The sequence below is a fragment of the Macroventuria anomochaeta genome, assembly GCF_010093625.1.
Source record: "Macroventuria anomochaeta strain CBS 525.71 unplaced genomic scaffold BU25scaffold_26, whole genome shotgun sequence".
In the NCBI taxonomy this organism is placed as follows: domain Eukaryota; kingdom Fungi; phylum Ascomycota; class Dothideomycetes; order Pleosporales; family Didymellaceae; genus Macroventuria; species Macroventuria anomochaeta.
In genome coordinates, this window is record NW_022985387.1 from 429,007 (window position 1) to 445,740 (window position 16,734).

Sequence of the window (16,734 nt, forward strand, 5' to 3'; positions counted from 1 at the left end):
GTTGATGCATTGGACTCAACATCGGTTTGCTCTCGAGGCGGGTTCTTTGCCTCTGGTGAGGTGGGGTGAGGGCTGGCATTAGAGCTGGTGCGTGGCTGCGCAGCGTGCAGATGCCGTGCTGCCGTGTACGAAAGGGTCACGCACTTGTGGACGAGTGCACGACGCCAGGCTGGTCCCCAGGCTGGGAGTCGTGAAATGGAAGGGTGCGGTTAATGAAGTTTTGTTTCCGACTCGGGTATTGAGACGCCTTGATTGGTGGATGCTGGTGATGTGCGCAAGGAGCGAACGGGAAGGTTTGAGTAGATATTAATGCCCGGGAAATGCACATCGCAACACTCCCGCACACTTGGACAATGTTCAGCTTGTGCTGATATTCTCACGGATCTGTGTATTGTCTTTCAATCATTCACATTGCTATGCGCTCTAATAAAAAGCGCTATCCTAATCACACTTCATCCCAACGCCAAAAAACCTGATCTCGCATCCACAACATCGAGATGCTCATGCCAAATATGTAAGAATATGCATGGCCTGCAGGAGCTCTCTGTCACGCTCCTCATTTTATACACTGACGCTATTCCTTCTTCAACACCGTCTACTCCTGTCCGAAACCAACAGTCTCCTCGACAGCGATCGTGAGCTTCTGATTGAGTGCCTCGAACGTCTTGTACGCAGGCAGATCGAGACGGTTGAAACTGGAGAAAAAAAAAAAAAAAGAGTCAGCATGTGCAAGATTAGTCTGGGACGACTGAACATACCATGTATGTGACTTGGGCAACTGATTAGGCTCACCAGCCTTTTCAATGGTAAATCTCCTGGGCCCATCGCTACCCTGTAGGTCCTTGAATCCGTTGACTGGGATACGCGAGGTACCTGTAGCGAACTGTAGCAGACGCGACTTCTGCTCGGCGTCCCAGCTGCGAATGCACTTCCAGAAGTTCTGAATGACCTCATCGTTCTCGGTGTACCCGCGGTAGTCAGTGTGCTTCTTCCAGTCTTCGACGTCAATGTCAGCGATACCACCGATCAGCAGTTCGAGCTCGCGCTCGTCGAAAACGTTGACCAGATCCGGAGGAATGAGTTCGTTAAAACCGCTGAGGAAGGCGTTGAATTGCTCTTCAACTCGTTTCTGGATGCGCCATTCTGTGATCAATCTGTTCGTGTTAGCGTTTATGGCCGCCCTCTGCGAGCAGGATACTTACTCGACATATTCATGCTTGTTCTCGTTTGTGACCTCGATGTTGTCACCACCCGGCTTCAGCTCAATGCTGACAGTCTCGCCAAATCTCTCATCATCGGTAGCGAAGGTGAGTTCGAGCGCATCGGTGATGTCGTTGTTCAACATCCATTCCAAGTTGCGATGGAAGTCAGCGTCAACACCCTCCATATCCTGCAGCGCGACCTTCTTCCGGAGGATCATCTTGTAGAAAGCTCCAATGAAGAAGGCGTCCAGGAAACGACGGTGGAAAATGGCCAGACCGACTACACGTCCGATGAACTTGAAGTAGTTCAAGTGCTCAGGGTTGATGCCAGAGTGGGGATTGATCTGGAGAGTGTAGTTGTCGTGTGCCGAGTATTCGAAAAGACAGTAGAAGGGGTTGAACATCTCGTGGGAGAGCAGGAAGAAGAATTCACGGGACAGGCCTCCGTAATCCAGGCCGTCCTCTCCATCGAACTTGATCATCAACCGCTTCTTCAAATCCGCAGCCGATTGACGCATAATCTCATGGTACGAATCCTCGAAGATATGCGTTCGCCTGACCTTGATGTGGCACTGTCCGCTTACTATGCGGAGGGCGGGTTGTGAGCGGAAGTAGATCAGCTTGCGACGGAAGTCACGCTTGTACTGCGGCACATTCTGGTCCAGCGAAGATGGCAATCGCGGATCGTCCCAGGTTGTGGTCTTGGTGTTGTGGTCCACAAAGTACACTCTTGCGGTGTTTGTAAGTCGCATTTCCCATCCAGAGGGCAGAGGTCCGAGCTGAGACACGGGCTGTTGCTGGATGGTGCTTCCGTTCGCCGCCTGCCCGCCGTACATCCGGATGTACTGCTGTCGGCGGGGATCCACCCAGGTGGTTGTCCGCGTGTTGTGGTCGACGAAGTACGGCCGTCCCTCGGGCGTATGTCGCTGCTCCCAGCCTGAAGGCAGCTCTCCTGTTCCGGCGGTAGTAGCACCGGTCGCCATCATGCTCGCAGCGTTCGCGGCACCTGCACCTGCACCTGCACCTGCGCCTGCGCCTGCGCCTGCACCTGCATTGGGTGGCGAAGGCTGTCGTTCGGCAAGGGTAGGAGAGTTGGCTCCAGTTCGGTCCTCGGGCAACATGCGATTCTGGTGTCGAACGCGCTCCTGCTGGGTCGAAGCCGCAACAGCGTTGCGGTTGTCGGTCTCGTTGAAGCCTGCGCCAGGCCTTATCCAGGTCGTCTGTCTCGTGTTGTGATCGACGTAGTACGTGCGGCCCAAATGATCCTCACGACGCTCCCACCCGTTGGGAAGCCTTCCTTGCGAATCCTCGAACGCACTGTATCCTGGGTTCTGGCTCTGTCCTGCTGCCGGCGCTCCGTTGGCTGATGGCGGTGGCGCCGCGCTGGGCGGGCCTGTAGGTCCCGCTTGGCTGAGTCTCTGAGCTGAAGGCTGGGCGGTCGAACTTGGCCGCTGGCCGGGGTACGTGTTGGGGTTGAGGTTCTGTGTCGACTGGTGCGGGGTGGAGGCCCCTGCTGCGGTGGCGCCGTTCACAGAAGGGTGGGAGGAGGGCGTGGGACGGGGTGCAGCGGCTCCGGCCTGGTTGCTGATGGGTGCCTGCAAGTTCGTAGACAGGTTCAGGATGAGTTTGCCATGCACGACCATGTTGTCGTTCGACTTCTTGAGATCGCGGGTGAGCATTTCTGCCAATGTGTTAGTACCATGGATGCACGGCAGGGACACTGGAGAAGGGTACCGTCGCCTCCGGCATCGAGGTCGATAACGGACCCTATGCGCACGTTGATGACGCCGAGGAAGCCCTGGTCCTTCTTCTTGAACTTCTTCTGGTCAAAGATCTGCACCGCGAGCACGCTCTCCTCGTTAACCCGCCTGAGATGTGTATCAGCAGTGTATGTGCATGTGCATGTGCATGTGCATGTGCATGTGCGGGCGTGGCGCGACGTACATGTCGAAGCTCTCGTTCCAGTAGGGGTTCAGCGTCTTCTTGATGACGCTCGTGGTGCGCGTCTGCTCGCCGTTGATTGTGGCCACGGCGAAGGGGTCGGGGAAGCCTGCATCGCATGTGTGAGCGCTGTATCCGCTGGGTGGCAGGGGGTCAGGTACGTACGGAAGACATCGCGCTTGTAGAGGCCATCGGCGGCAATGACTGCAGAGTTGTTAGTTCTGCCGGTGCGCGTTGTACAGGACTGTGCGGAGGGCGGTCAGGGTACGCACTGGTGATGCGCAGGTTGGGCTGGCCAGCTCCGTCCATGATGATGATGATGATGAGGATGAGGATGACGATGCGCAGGCAGACGGCGGCTGCTCGTCGACGGTTGAGGGCTGGCGACGGGGACAGCTCTCAGAGCTCGCCGGTGTGCGAGTCTGCTATCAGCGCAGGTGTAGTAGCAGCACGTAGCCTGGCTAGGACAGACTGCGGGCGACGGGGCGACGGGGCGAGAGGGTTCAGAGTGGGAGTGGCTGAGCAGGTGCGCGCGATTACGATGCGGGACTAACAAGCGCGCCGCCACCGCTGTGCTGGATGCCGGATGCTGGATGCTGGATGCTGGATGCTGGGTGCTGAGGTGACCAACGGCAGTCCGCCTGCTTATTCAACCGTGTGCAATCGCTGAGGAGTCCTGGGCGGCCCTTCGAGTGCGCTCGCGGCAGGACGGGTACGGCGGCGATTGACTGGGAAGCTGCGCTTGGAGGCTCTGACTTGGCGTGCCCCGCCTGGATGTCGAGAACGATGCAAGCTCGGTCGACGACACTCTGGCCTGCAGTGCTGTGCTGGTGCGGAATATGAGAGCAGCGTTCACAAACGAGGCCTGCGATAGAAAGGGGGCGTCTCGCAGTAGCAGTCTCAACGTGGCCCAGCTATCATGGCGCAGCCACGCACACGCGTGTCTGTCATGGCTGCGAACCATCGATGATGTCAAACCGCTCTCTCCCCGGCATCCCGGCAGGGTCTTGCATGAGATGCACTGCATCCAAGTCTGAACGTGCTGGCCCAGTACCTCGACCTCTTCCGACCCCTACTTGAAACATATTCAACGGTCTTCTGTTTTGCTGTCAGGTCGACGCTCTTCGGTCTCGCTCTCACGCACTGCTTTGCGTCCTCGTGCAGCCCCTGCAGCCCCTGCAGCCTCCAAACACTTTGTAAACGCTGCGTCAAACACGCAGAAAACTTGACATCCGCGGTACAGCCACCAGAACACTTGCTTGTTTCGACACACAGCACTCGACCCATAGATGAGGCTCGTCCAAGAAGTGCCCAGCAATCTGGAGCCTCCGCGCTCGGTATTCGCCATCTGGCCTTGATTTTAGCGCTTGCATCTCGAGCAAACGGGCCTGGAGGAGGGGTGTGCACTTCCTGCCCAAGAACCCTTTGAGCCTCCAACACCGTGGTGATGATTTTCTCTTCGTCTCTTGAAGAAGCCACAGACACCGGGTCGCATTGGGTCTTCTGTCAGACACTACGCGACTGCTTGCATTGGCGCTGCCTTCGAGGGCCCTTCGGCTCACCATGGAACTACCAGCTCAAGGGCTTCCAGACGAGAGCGTCCTGGATCACCAACATGCATGGGTCTGACGCGGAAACCACTGCCACCAACACACCTCTCGCAGCTCTTGCCCTGAATTCATTGCATCTTCTCCGAAACACGTTTCTTCAGCACATCACTCTCTCTGTTTCTTCAGCACATCACTCTCTCTGATAGCCAATCAACACGTCTCCTCGTAAACAAGCACAAGCTTCCCAGTATCCACAAGATCTGCATACACTGCTCCCTCGAGTCCACATTTGAACCACAAATGATATACATACAGAACAAAGTCGACCCACACAGCCGCACAAACCGTACGCGTCGTTCATAATCATGCATCCAACGGTCTCGACGACTTCCAGAACCGTTCATTGTCAGTAGATGCTTGCCAGTGACGCGCAAATTGACAGTCGTTCGTTCCAAAGGCATGGACGCCATTGAAGTCTATATGCACCTCTAGAACGCCACACACCAGGGTATACAGCACCACTCCTATCGTAACACCCACTCGAACACGTGCTCAACGTAGAGCCGTACCTTGAAGGACGTCTCCCTCTCCTCGCAACGTGCTAGGACATCTACTCCCTAAAGCTGTTCGCAACACCAATCTGCTTCATCCCCGCCAGCGCCCTCAACTTCAACCACGTCTCATAGCTGCTCAGCTGCATCTCAACGCGGAAGTGTCGGCTCCAAGCGGCGAGCCAGGCGAAGAGATTCCGCGGCCACAAAAAGCTACCGTGCGCGCTGATCTGCTCGAGCGACTCCTCGTACACGGTGCGCGAGGCGTAGCGCGCGAGAATCAGGAATGTTCGTAGAGGGCCTTGGCGCGTGTGGAGGCCTTCGTCTAGGGAGCGCGCTGGGAGAGGTTAGCAAGTAAAAAGGAAGGCTCCCCCGACGGCCTCTTGCGGCAGTAGAGCGGGAGGGCACTTACTCAGATCGTTTGTCTTCAGGATGAGGAGGATGACCCTTGGAACCTGACCCAGGAGCTGAATCAAGTTCTCCAACAACCCTTCACCAAGCGCATCACCAATGACCTTCTTCTCCTCGTTTGTGCGCGAGGAAGCCACGCCTCCGGTGTCCTTCTGCGTCAACACCGTATAATCGCGGCCCGTAATCGCACTCGCAAAAAGCGGAAAATGCTCGTCCCGAATCCCCGCCGTTTCGTATGCGTATTTCCGCATCCCAGCCTCATCAGCGTCCAGCACCGCAAGCCAAAGCTTCGCATACGCCCTCCTCAGCGTCATCGGGATATCGCGATACAGTCCATGATCATACAGTATGACGTCGAAATTCGCCTTGCCCCAACGGCTCGGATTGTGCCGTATAGCGATGTTCCCACCGTGCGGATCGCAGTGCAGCGGCGCGTCGCGGCCGAAGATCATCTCGTTGAAAATTCTTGCGAGGGCTGCCGAGACTTCGTCGCGGTCGATGTTGTGCGCGTCGAGGTACGCGAGGTCGTCGGGCCGCGCACCGGATATGAAGTCCATGACCAGAATCCGGCGTTTTGCCCACATGACCTGCGGGATGATCACGGGCGAGGACGGGACGTGGGAGAAGTAGGCGCGTGCGCGTGTTGCGTTGCGGCCTTCGAGCGCGAAGTCGAGTTCTTGGGGGAGCGAGGCTTCCATTTCTTCGGACAGCCAGGTCAGGTCGTACTCGGGGAACCAGCGCTTCAGTGTCCTGAACGTGAAGCTGGTAAGGGCCAAGTCCAGCTTTGCCCATTCGTCGAGCGCGGGATGTTGGACTTTGACGGCCACTTTTTGACCCGTTTCGCGGATGGTTGCGCGGTGCACTTGCGCCAGACTCGCAGCGCCAATGGGTCTCGCATCAAACTCGGAGAAGAAGTCTGAGAGCGGGCGGCCGGTGTCTTTGAGCACCATTTCCTGGATCGATTCGTACGATGAGATGGGGCACTTGTCCTGTAGCGGGATGAAGGTGTCGCACCACTCGTTGGGGAGAAGGTAGTTCATCGAACTGAGGTGCTGGCCAAGCTTGATGAAGATGGAGCCGTTGCTCTCGAGCGTGCGGAGGGTGCGCTTTGCGCAGCGCAGGTGGCATGCTTTCAGTTGGTCTTGGTAATCCGGGTCGGAGTCGCGCTTGAGGGTGTGGCGGTAGCTGTGCCCTCGGGTCAGTCCCAGTCCCAGTCACAGTCAATCGCACGTGCGCCGTGGTGTTTCTTACTCCTTGATGTTCAATGCCAATGTAGCCGCGACTCGGTATGTCCTCTGCGCCGCTGACCATGCGTGCTTTGCCTCGTCGTTTACTGTGACAACCGCAGCACCGAGAGCGACTCCTCCACCCAGGACCAACAACCTTCGCCTTCTCTTGCTGTTCTTAACTACCGGTCGCGTCACCGCATCCGCTTTACCCGCAAATGTGCGCCGCTGTCGCAGCAGAATCTGACGCTGCGACTGGAGACATGTGCGACATGTCCACGGAGCTGTCCCTGTAACCGTTCCGCCGCGGCGAAGGAAGGGAGAGATGATGGAAGCAGACATTATATGGTTATGCGCTCATGGTATCGTGAAAAGGGTGTCTATGTCGCTGAAACGCAAGACAGAAAGGAAAAGAGCGGTAGAAACGAAGGCGCGGGATGGTGATGTCGTTGTCGTTCGATCCGACATTTTCTCGAAGCAGTGCCGCTATCGCAGATCGGGACCCCTGCATCATGCGGCGAGTCTTCCGTACCGTGTGTGGCGTATTCGACGACGTCCTTCCAAGGCCGTGCAACTCGCCAACCAAGTGACTTTGCTATTATGCTCCTACAATCCTATGTCACAACGCTGTCTCAGTTCATGTCTACGTTCCTCCTCCGAACGTTATGGTCCAGGTTATTCATCGCGATGCGCGTAATAGTCTACCGTGTCAACCAACAAAACCTTGACAAAAAACAATTGCCACCCGTCTCTATAGATATCGTTCCGCTTCGTTCCGCTTTCGCTCCGCATGATAACGTGATACAGCATGCTCTTGCTCCTAATGACGAACAAACTTTTGGCTTGCCGTGTATCGCTCATACCCAGAGCATTCTCACCCAGAACCATCACTCCTCCATAGCCTGCAGCTCCTCCCTCCAGCCCTCCAAACCCTACATATCAACCGTCTCGTTAAAGCACAACACCCCATTCCCCCTCAGAAATCCATCCACCCCATCCGGCGTCGTATGCCTCCTCGGCTGCGCAACCTGCAGCCCTCCTACGCCATTATCGGCCACGCTATCCGTGATATCGCTGACAAGAACGAGGCCGGCCGTTTTGATACTCTCGATGAGCGCTGGAGCGAGGTCGAGCAGCCGCGAGCTGCAGATCAGGCCCATGAAGTTGTTGTCGCGCGCGATTTGGACGGCTTCTTTGACGGAGATGGTGGTGCGGCCGCTGCTTTGGATTGTGTGGGTTCGCCCGGAGGGGGATTGGGCGGAGTCGGCGCCGAGTTCGTTGCAGAGGAAGACGGGGTCTGGTTGTATACATTAGTGTGTTGCTTCAAGCTTCAGTGTCAGGTGAACTTACAGTTGGGTTGCTTCCAGTTGATCACGGTGCAGATGTCCTGGTTGAAGGAAGTGAATACTACACTCCGTAGTGTGCCGTCGATCTCGCCAGCACCCTGCTCCCGCAATGCTCGAGCATGCTCAAACACAATGGACAGGATCTTATCCGCAAACTCGTTCATGTCGTGTGTAGGACCGAGCTTGAGCCGCTCCTCTTCCAGTCTTGACGGGAACAAAACATGCAGTTCCACGTGGATGTGGGCCGGCAGCAAGGACAATGCTTCCTTCAACGTGATGAAGGATGATGCCAGCGCTTGGTAGATGTAGGAGATATCTTTCGAGGTCGCGTTCTTCAGGCTCGAGAGCTGCGTCGCGGTCGTTGCGTTTTGTTGCGCACCGATAGCTGCGAGCTGCGAGTATGTGAGGATGTTGACCGGCACCTCGAGTCCTGCATGGTTGATCTTCCATCTTGGATACAGCACCGGAATGCCATCAGCCGTGAGCTGGACGAACAAGCGCACATACTCCCCGGATAGACTTGACCCGGTGATTAATGTATGGGGCTGGTTGTCGTCCTGGCTTGTGGCTTTCCAGTAAGTAGCGAAATGTGTAATCTCGAGTGGGATGCCGTGGAAAGGCTTCACAACCTGGAAGTCAAAGGCAATCTGGCCGATAGCTCGTAGCCGCGGATCGAAAAGTTCCAAGTGCCATCTCCCAGTGCTTTTTGACCGTTCTGTGAACACCTTTCGGGATGCCACACTGCGCGCAATTACCTTCGAACCGATGGTTGGATACACATCAAAGTCGATCGAAAAAGCTTCCAGATTCTCGATCTGGAAAGAAATGACTTTGAACTCGTCCTGAACAGGAAGGAGTATGTTCCTGGGTATGAGATCCGAACTTTTCGAAGATATTGTAAGTCTTGCCGCTGGGTACTTCTGGTCGTTGTAGAATCGTATCGCGTCCTTCCCGACCTTCTCAAAGCTGATGACCACGAACGTCTTCGTGTCTAGGAAGTTGTGACCGTACCTGCGGAAGGGTATGATCGGTGGAGGAAGAATGAACTCGGGAATACCGTCCGGATCGCCCAACTCAAGGTCCATCGGCCCAGGCGCTGTGCTAGACATCGGCTGCAAGGTTTTTATGCGCGGCGACACTTGATTTTGTGTCTTCAAGCCCACTCCACGGCCCACCGAAGCGAGGAGCGTCATGCACTCAAGGTGCCCCTCCCATGTAGCGTAGTACATAGCAGATAGACTCTTCTCATCAACAATGTCCACGTCAACTCGACATTCAAGAAGAGTCTTGAGGCATTCCACATGTCCTTCGCTTGCTGCATGGAACAACGGAGTCCACTGGTAAAGTTTGTCCGGCTGATTGAGATCGGCTCCATATTTCTGTAGTAGAAGCAGCATCCGTGGCGTCTTCCCAGATCGAGCTACTAGGTGTTGTGGGTACAAGCCCTCCGCATCTGGAAGCATCTCGGCTGACCCTTGAAGGAGCAACTCCATGATCTCCAAAGAGGCGTACTGGCAGCATAGATTTAGCGGAATGTGCTCGCCTGGACCGATGCGACTCATATCGGCGCCTCTCACCAGCAGTATTTGCACGCATGGTAATTGCGAACGCACGATTGCATGTATGAGGGGTGTGAAGCTGTCCTGGTCGCGGAAGTTTACGGTGTCGGGAGCGGCGTCAATCAAAGCTTGGACAAGCTCAACGTATCCGTGCATGGAGGCGTAGTGAAGAGGTATCCGTCCGTACACATCTGTTGCATGTACATCGACATTGCTCGACAGTCCAAGCTGAAGGATTTCAAGTCGTCCGCTGATGGCCGCCTTGTGGAGGCAGTTGCGCTCATTGATCTCATCCTCTTGCTCCAAGTTGACCTGGTTGGAATCAAGTACAATTCTCAGGGCCTCTTCTGGTGCTTCTGCGACTGTGCTCAGGAAGGCCCGCGAGATGTGCTCTCTGGCGTCAGGTAGGTTCGATAACCGTGTAAGGCATTCTCGGATCTTTGCTGTGTTCGAGATGTTGATGGCTTGGATGAATTGATTGTCGAGCTCGAGGTTCGCTTCGATCAGGGGTTCGAATATTCTTGGTTCCGCGGTCGGCTGTGGAGCTTGCACTCCTTCACCCTCTGCCCATCCAGAGAAGTCGAGGATAGCTTGTGTCGCCTGATCGGATAGGGTGCTGATGACTTCGCGGTTGAAACATGGCTGCACCTCGACAGCTCTCGACAAGTAGAGCTGCTTTTCCCGTGACTATCACAGAGTCAGTCACGCGAATCAATGTGTACAAGGCGCGACAGCATACCTTTGACGTTTTATCCCACTGTGAATGTTAGCTGTTGTTCAGGCGTGTGGTGGGAAAGGGGTGCAAACCTTCTTCAGTATCTTTGAAAACGCAGTTTCGTTCACTTCCACAAATTGCTAGTCCTGGTTAGCTCCACAACCCAAGGACTCGGAGACCAATCACCTCGAGCTTGTTAAGGTCTGTGCTAAACTGCTTTAGGCCTTCTTCGAGCGCAATATACCGCGAAGACGTCTTGGAGACTGACTGCGGATGCTGCTGCATGACCCGCTTCTTGTCCAGGAGCGTTGTTAGCCGCAGGCGGAGCTCCGCTTCCTTTTGTAGGTAGAATGTGTTGACCTTCTCTAGTTCTCGTTCCTGGCACTATAAGCAAGGCCTCTGGTCAGAAGGTACAGCATATGCATACCACTCGGAAGAAGAATGTGGCCTTGTTCGCCTGCAGAGACGTTTGCGGATCTAGTGCTTCGTGTCCATGGCTGCTCTCGCCCAGTGCAGGAATCACTGGCGTACTACTGAGCTTCTTGATGAGCTACAGACGCATCAGCACACATACACAACCAATCCACCAGGCTCCAATTCACCTTCTTGAGCGCCTTGTAGTCGACGAAACTAGCGGCATATTCTGGAATCTCCAGCTGCCGCTTCTGGATGTGCTTGCCAAACTTCCTAGAAAAGCGAGCTGAGTCAGTAGTCTCATCTTTGGAAGCCAAGCTGGTGCTCGATGCAGTCTTCCTCACGATACCACGGGGGCGGAGTTGAAGGGTCTCCATACGAGGGGCACGACATACATGGTGGTAATCGGCTGAGATAATTGAGCAGCGGTGTTTCCGAAGGCTCAACGGCGACGCGCGAGTACTGCACAAGCGAGGAAATCCTGGTATGGGTCTGGCTGCAGATCTGCCCATACAGGGTGGGTAATGAGCAAACGTGTGAGGATACGGGTGTCGGCAGACGCCCACGCGACAGCGGGGACGGACAAAAGCAAAGAATTCGCGGTGAGCACGGTGAGGCTCCTGGGGCGCCTTCTAGACGGCGGACGTGCGTTGTTGGTAGAAGTTTCAAGAAGTGAAGTCACCCCAAGCTTGCAGCAGGGTGCCGCCTTAGGTCGGACAGAGCACTGCAGTCTGCAAAGGCTCGCGTGGTGCTGGTAGCACCTGGATTAGCTGGATTCTGGCAGACGGCGAATGAGGGGCCAGGCTTCGCTGTGGTGCCGGCGGTACATTATAAGAGGGCCACGAGGTTGTGCATGCTGGCCGCTGAGATGTTGTTCACGCAGTCGTTGGAGAGCACACTGCAAACGGCCAATGGGAGGGCGCCGTGGGACCCCGTGCGTGCAGAGGAACGCGCAGAGAGATCGTTTGACAGGGGCGCGCTGAGAGAGTCCACCGCGCAGGGGTATGGATTGTGGGTGGAAGGTTCCGCTGGCTCGAAGCGAGGTAGCGCGCTAGAAGTGGGAGTAGAAGTGCATGCTGTCGACAATTGCAGAAATGGAGGTTTGGGTCTCTTCACCTTCCCTCTTTGCTGCACTGCGGCAGGTGACATAATTCGACTGAACAACTCAAAGAGGCAGCGACTAGCTCGTATGGGGAAACTTAGCCGTCTCTCGCCGTCAAAAGAAGCCTTTGAACGCACGACATCACATGATGGCAAGTAGCCGCGCGAGGCAGCCCGGCCCACCACGACTGTAACCTTGCTCCAGTCTGATGGGTCCTTGTCGGGGACAGGTCGACGGAAAGCACAGGACTCTGCTTGCTGTGCCGTCCGTCCAGGAATCTGCCGTCGGCAAGGCCCCGATCTGGGCCCCCATGCCATGTATGATGTCGGTGTATACACCAGGGAGATCCACGATGAGCAGTGTCGAGGTGGCCTCGCATACGGATGCTTGGTACAAGTTGGTAAGTCATTACCCGTGCATCATTGGCTAGAGCATGTTTAGGAAGGAACTTCTCGGGAGAACATTTATCGTCGGACGTACATCTGTACGTCTGTCGGCACTTGTTGCCGTCATACTGCGTGCTGCTACCCTGCATGCCCATCACGACATCAGGTAGCGGGCCGTTCCACTACTGCTCACGTCGTGTATGTATAGACGCTCTCAGCCGCCATGTCGGCACTTGGTGAGATCACGCTAAATGTTTCCGTGGAGTGACATTGCGTCGAAGGCTACCTCCAAGCTTGACATCGACACAAGCCATGCTGAACAAATTTGTAATTCCTGAAATGCGTTCATTTACTTTATTCTTATGGCCGTCAATGCAGAATGTCTAGAAGGCTCTGCACGCCCCCTCCTTTCCTGTGCTTTTATCATCTGTGCAAACCAAGTACTGTCCTCCAACCCCGCTACCCGCTGCATGCCAAACGAGAAACAGAATGGTCTATTGGGTATTAGACCGCTAGATCAATCAAGATCTTTGGTGGGAAATCAATAACGCTACGCGATGCATCGCCCATACAGGCACGTCTCTACTCTTGTGCTCGACGTTCAAAACGAATCAGCCCACCAGTCATCGGCGTTATTCGTGTCCGTGATTTGAATCGAAGCGGAGGTGCGATCGAAAGGCGTGCGCGTTGCTACATTTGCGTCCAGCTCAACGTTAAGTCACAACTCGTCGTCATCCATCTCAGAGGGCTTGAGCAGACCACCAACCTTCATGGCGCGCTCGCGCTCCTCATCCTTCGCCTGCTTAGCTGCTTGCTCGCGCTCTTCGGCAAAGAGCTCAGCATTGTCGCCAGAGAACTCCTTCAGAGAGATGAGGAAGTCACGGAGAATGACCTTGAAGCGGTTGAGGTCGGAGTTAGTGGCGAATAGTCCGTCGATGAATGATGCGATCTGGGCGGTCTGAAGGTTGGGGAATGCGGTCGCCAACAAATTGCCAACGAAGTTTCGCAGAAATTCGCGGTTTGGTGTACCGGCCGGAGCCATGTCTGGCGAAGTGTAAATGGGACCTCGCAGCTTGTCCGAGTCGACGAGCCAGAACATCTTGGCCAACAGCATAGCTTGCGACTTGAAGCCGGCCTTGTGGTCGCTGTCGGTGACAACGAAGAACACATCCTGCAGGATGGTGGTAAAGAATGTCTGGAAGAACGCGTTGCAGGTCTGCTCGTCGGTCTCAGACATGTTGGAAACCAGCTCGAAGCACATGGAAAGACCGGCGCTCTCGACTTCGCGGTTGTCGTGCTTACTAGCCCACATGCAAGAGTCGATGACGAACTTGAACGAGCGAGCATCCAGTCGGAGAAGAGCAGGGAAGCAACGCAGGTTGATGGTCCGGAGAAGCTTGAAGAACTCGACGCGGTGTTCTGGGTACTCGGAGAAGTCCTTGTTGATCATGTCCAGCGTGCATTCGAAGACGCTGTCCATTATGTTGATGATCTGATCCTCCATCATGCTCTGTTCAAAGTTAGCACATGACTCAATTGTGGCTGAGCGAGACCAACAAAGTGTTTGCTCGTTTTGGGTGTCCAACGTACATGTAGCTTGTTGATGATCGTAGTCATAACGTTCAGTACCTCGGCTTCACGAGCGTCAGGTACGTTGTTCTTGTAGTCGATCAGGACGGCCTCAAGCAGCTTGGGCACGATGTTGTTGTGGATCATCTCAAGGTCGTCAGCCTTCTCAACGTAGGTGTTGATGAGCTTGAGGATCTCCTTCTTGATCGTACGCAGACCGCGAACCTTGGGCATCTTAGTCGCGATGTTGCCTTCGCGTTGCACAGCCTCGTCGATGAGCTGAGAGCTGGCGCGGTACATTGTCAGCATGTCGAAGTATATCCGCCCGATCTGAGGGTAGAAGTAGGATCCGATTGAGCCGCAGGCTGCGACGTTGGTCTTCATAATGTTGCCGACGATCTTGATGACTTCTGAGTCTTGTAAGCAGGCGGGGTTTTGGTTGGCTTGAGCAATGATGTTGTCCCACTGTCGACATGATTAGTTTTGTACAATCGTTCATGGCCACAGTACTTACGGCTGAGTTGGGGAGAGCCATCAGGTCGTGGATCAGGCGCTCCTGCATGCCCTTCTGCCCTTGTGCGCTGATCATGTAACCGCAAGCCTCGTAGAAGGTGTGCACTTGCTGGGGTGAGAGGTCTGCGGTAATCTTTCGTAAGTTCCGCACAATTTCGTCGATGAACGGCTCGTTTTCGCCAGGCTGCAGCGCGACGAAGTGTCGCCGGCACTTGTTGGCGATCTTGATAAATGTGTCGCAAGCCATGTCCTGAACACCTTCGTGTGTCTCGTGCATGAACTCGAAAAGCTTGTTGACGACGGTCTTCAAGAACTTCCAGTGAGCCTTGAGGAATCGCGGGTACTGGCCAACAATGTACATGATGTTACTCGCGACGACGGCCTTGTTGTCCTTGCCTCGCTTCATCTCCGTGAGGCCAAGGAGATCCTTAATGACCGTGACCAAGAACCGCTTCTCAGTCTCCTCGTTCATGGCGCCAGAAATGGAACCAATAGCCCAGCAGAGGGTGTTGCAGTTTGCCCATGACCACTCTGAGCCATCGACCTGGCGTGCCAGCTTCTCGGACATGATTTGTTCGGTGTCGTTAACATCCAAATGTGTCAAGAAGACCAAGCACTCGCGAGTCGACTTGTAGAGCTGGATGGTGTCGCTTTCCTTGACGAACTCGCGGACAATTTCACCCTCGTCGTTCTCAACAATGAGCACTTCTTCTGGCCTGACCATCTTCTCGATCATGACAGTTCGCAGGTTCGACAAAATCTCGGTGTACTTGTTCTTACGCAGAGGATAGTTCGCCATCATCGAAGGGTCGCGGTTGCCGCTGGTGGTGATACCCATGTTCAGGAGAGGGTTCATGTCGGTGATCGGGAGCGCCTGCATCTCGTCATAGAGCTCAGAAACAAGTTTCGTCCAGTACTCCAGACAGATCTTGAAGATTTCACGGTCGTCGATCTGGCTGATGCGGATGAGATAGAAGTGGCCGTGTGTGAGGAAATCCTTGTTCATGAGATTCTCGATCACGGCCAAATGCGATGTGAAGAAGTTAGTCAGGAACAGCGCAAGGTTCAGTACGAACTCCTGGTCCCTGCTGTTGCTCGATGCGTAGGTCTGCTTGAGGTCCAGAGACAGAGGGATGATCTTTGAGATCGCGGTCAATGTTTCCGTGAACATCTGGACGAGCTTGTCATCGTAAGCGGGTTCGGTGTGGAGACCTGCGATCTCAGTCAAGCACTTCAATGTGATGTTACGGAACTCAGGGACTTCGAGGAATCGGCTGCGCAGAGTCTCGATAAGGCTCTGACCGCTGGGCGGTGTCTCGAAGATGTAGCCCAGAGGAATCCAGTTGAGGAAGCGCAGCAATGTCTCAAGAGTCGCCTTGATAAGGGAAGCCTCGGTTGCTGTGCGCAGAACTTCAGAACAAAGCTGGTAGATGGAGGTGAACTCGTCGCACATGCTCTGCTTGAGCTCCCTGCGCTTTGTCGATGTCATCTGCTCCTCCGAGTAGTCGAAGACCTCTTCTGAAAGCAGTCGCAGAATAACCATGTTGTTCTCGCAAATTCCCAACCCGCTGTGACATGATGAGATGATCTCGTTTATGAACGTCGGCCAGTTGTGGGGCCACTCTTGCTTCAGAACGGAGACGAGGACGAGGTTCAGCTTGTTGAGCAGGGTGCGTTCGGAGCGGCGGCGATCGTCATCGTTTGACAGCTGGATGATGAAGTTGACAATGAAGTTACGGATACCTGTCGGCGTTAGCGGAGCTCAGGCTTACCATGGACGTAAGACGTACCTTGACACTGGTCGCGAGGAAGAACCTTCCATCTTGTCATAATCACATTGTCGAGCACCTGCAGGCCGAGGTCTGGTGGTTGTTAGTGACAGCCCAACCGCCTCTTTCCAGACGACAGATACGTACACTTGGTCTGTGGATACTGCGCATCCGAGAGGATCTTATCGACCAGGAGCCAAGCATCTGGGTTCTCTTTGAACTGTTGCACTGTTAGCGGATCAAGCTGCGAGCGCGGCTGGAATGCTTCAGCCTACCTGGTTCAGCGTCGCCTGAGCTTGTTTTTGCTGCGAAGAGAGAGTTGTTAGCTTCGTTACTACCCAACATGCCAAACAAAGCTGCATAGAGAACGTACTGTGTCGCCGCGGCCCTCGTAGAAGGCGCGCACTGTGGCGTCGAGCTCCTCAATGGACATAGACATGGCGGGCGGCTTCGCTGCGGGGACAGCTCCCTATTCGACTA

General features: G+C 55.0%; 4 protein-coding genes across 4 annotated transcripts; all 4 read right to left on the minus strand.

The window, feature by feature from the left end:
- Positions 1-461: 461 nt before the first annotated feature.
- BU25DRAFT_121081 (HECT-domain-containing protein) lies at positions 462-3,336 on the minus strand. The gene is made up of 2 exons (XM_033700432.1): positions 1,203-3,336; positions 462-1,154 (listed from the first exon to the last, which is right to left on the minus strand). Exons 1-2 carry the CDS (start codon positions 2,879-2,881, stop codon positions 596-598), a joined length of 2,238 nt encoding a protein of 745 aa, XP_033559584.1. The 5' UTR covers positions 2,882-3,336; the 3' UTR covers positions 462-595.
- Positions 3,337-5,181: 1,845 nt separating this feature from the next.
- BU25DRAFT_120818 (ABC1-domain-containing protein) lies at positions 5,182-7,518 on the minus strand. The gene is made up of 3 exons (XM_033700431.1): positions 6,907-7,518; positions 5,657-6,840; positions 5,182-5,581 (listed from the first exon to the last, which is right to left on the minus strand). Exons 1-3 carry the CDS (start codon positions 7,221-7,223, stop codon positions 5,304-5,306), a joined length of 1,779 nt encoding a protein of 592 aa, XP_033559585.1. The 5' UTR covers positions 7,224-7,518; the 3' UTR covers positions 5,182-5,303.
- A 3,378-nt stretch (positions 7,519-10,896) lies between these two features.
- Positions 10,897-11,326, minus strand: BU25DRAFT_412831 (uncharacterized protein). The gene has a single exon (XM_033706886.1). The coding sequence runs from the start codon at positions 11,290-11,292 to the stop codon at positions 11,032-11,034; it is 261 nt and encodes an 86-aa protein (XP_033559586.1). The 5' UTR covers positions 11,293-11,326; the 3' UTR covers positions 10,897-11,031.
- Positions 11,327-13,121: 1,795 nt separating this feature from the next.
- Positions 13,122-16,693, minus strand: BU25DRAFT_346075 (uncharacterized protein; the record flags this gene model as incomplete). Its single annotated transcript, XM_033703072.1, has 7 exons — positions 13,122-13,913; positions 13,994-14,437; positions 14,487-16,228; positions 16,276-16,347; positions 16,402-16,474; positions 16,530-16,559; positions 16,628-16,693. The coding sequence occupies 7 exons, from the start codon at positions 16,691-16,693 to the stop codon at positions 13,122-13,124; spliced, it is 3,219 nt and encodes a 1,072-aa protein (XP_033559587.1).
- Between the last annotated feature and the right edge of the window lie 41 nt (positions 16,694-16,734).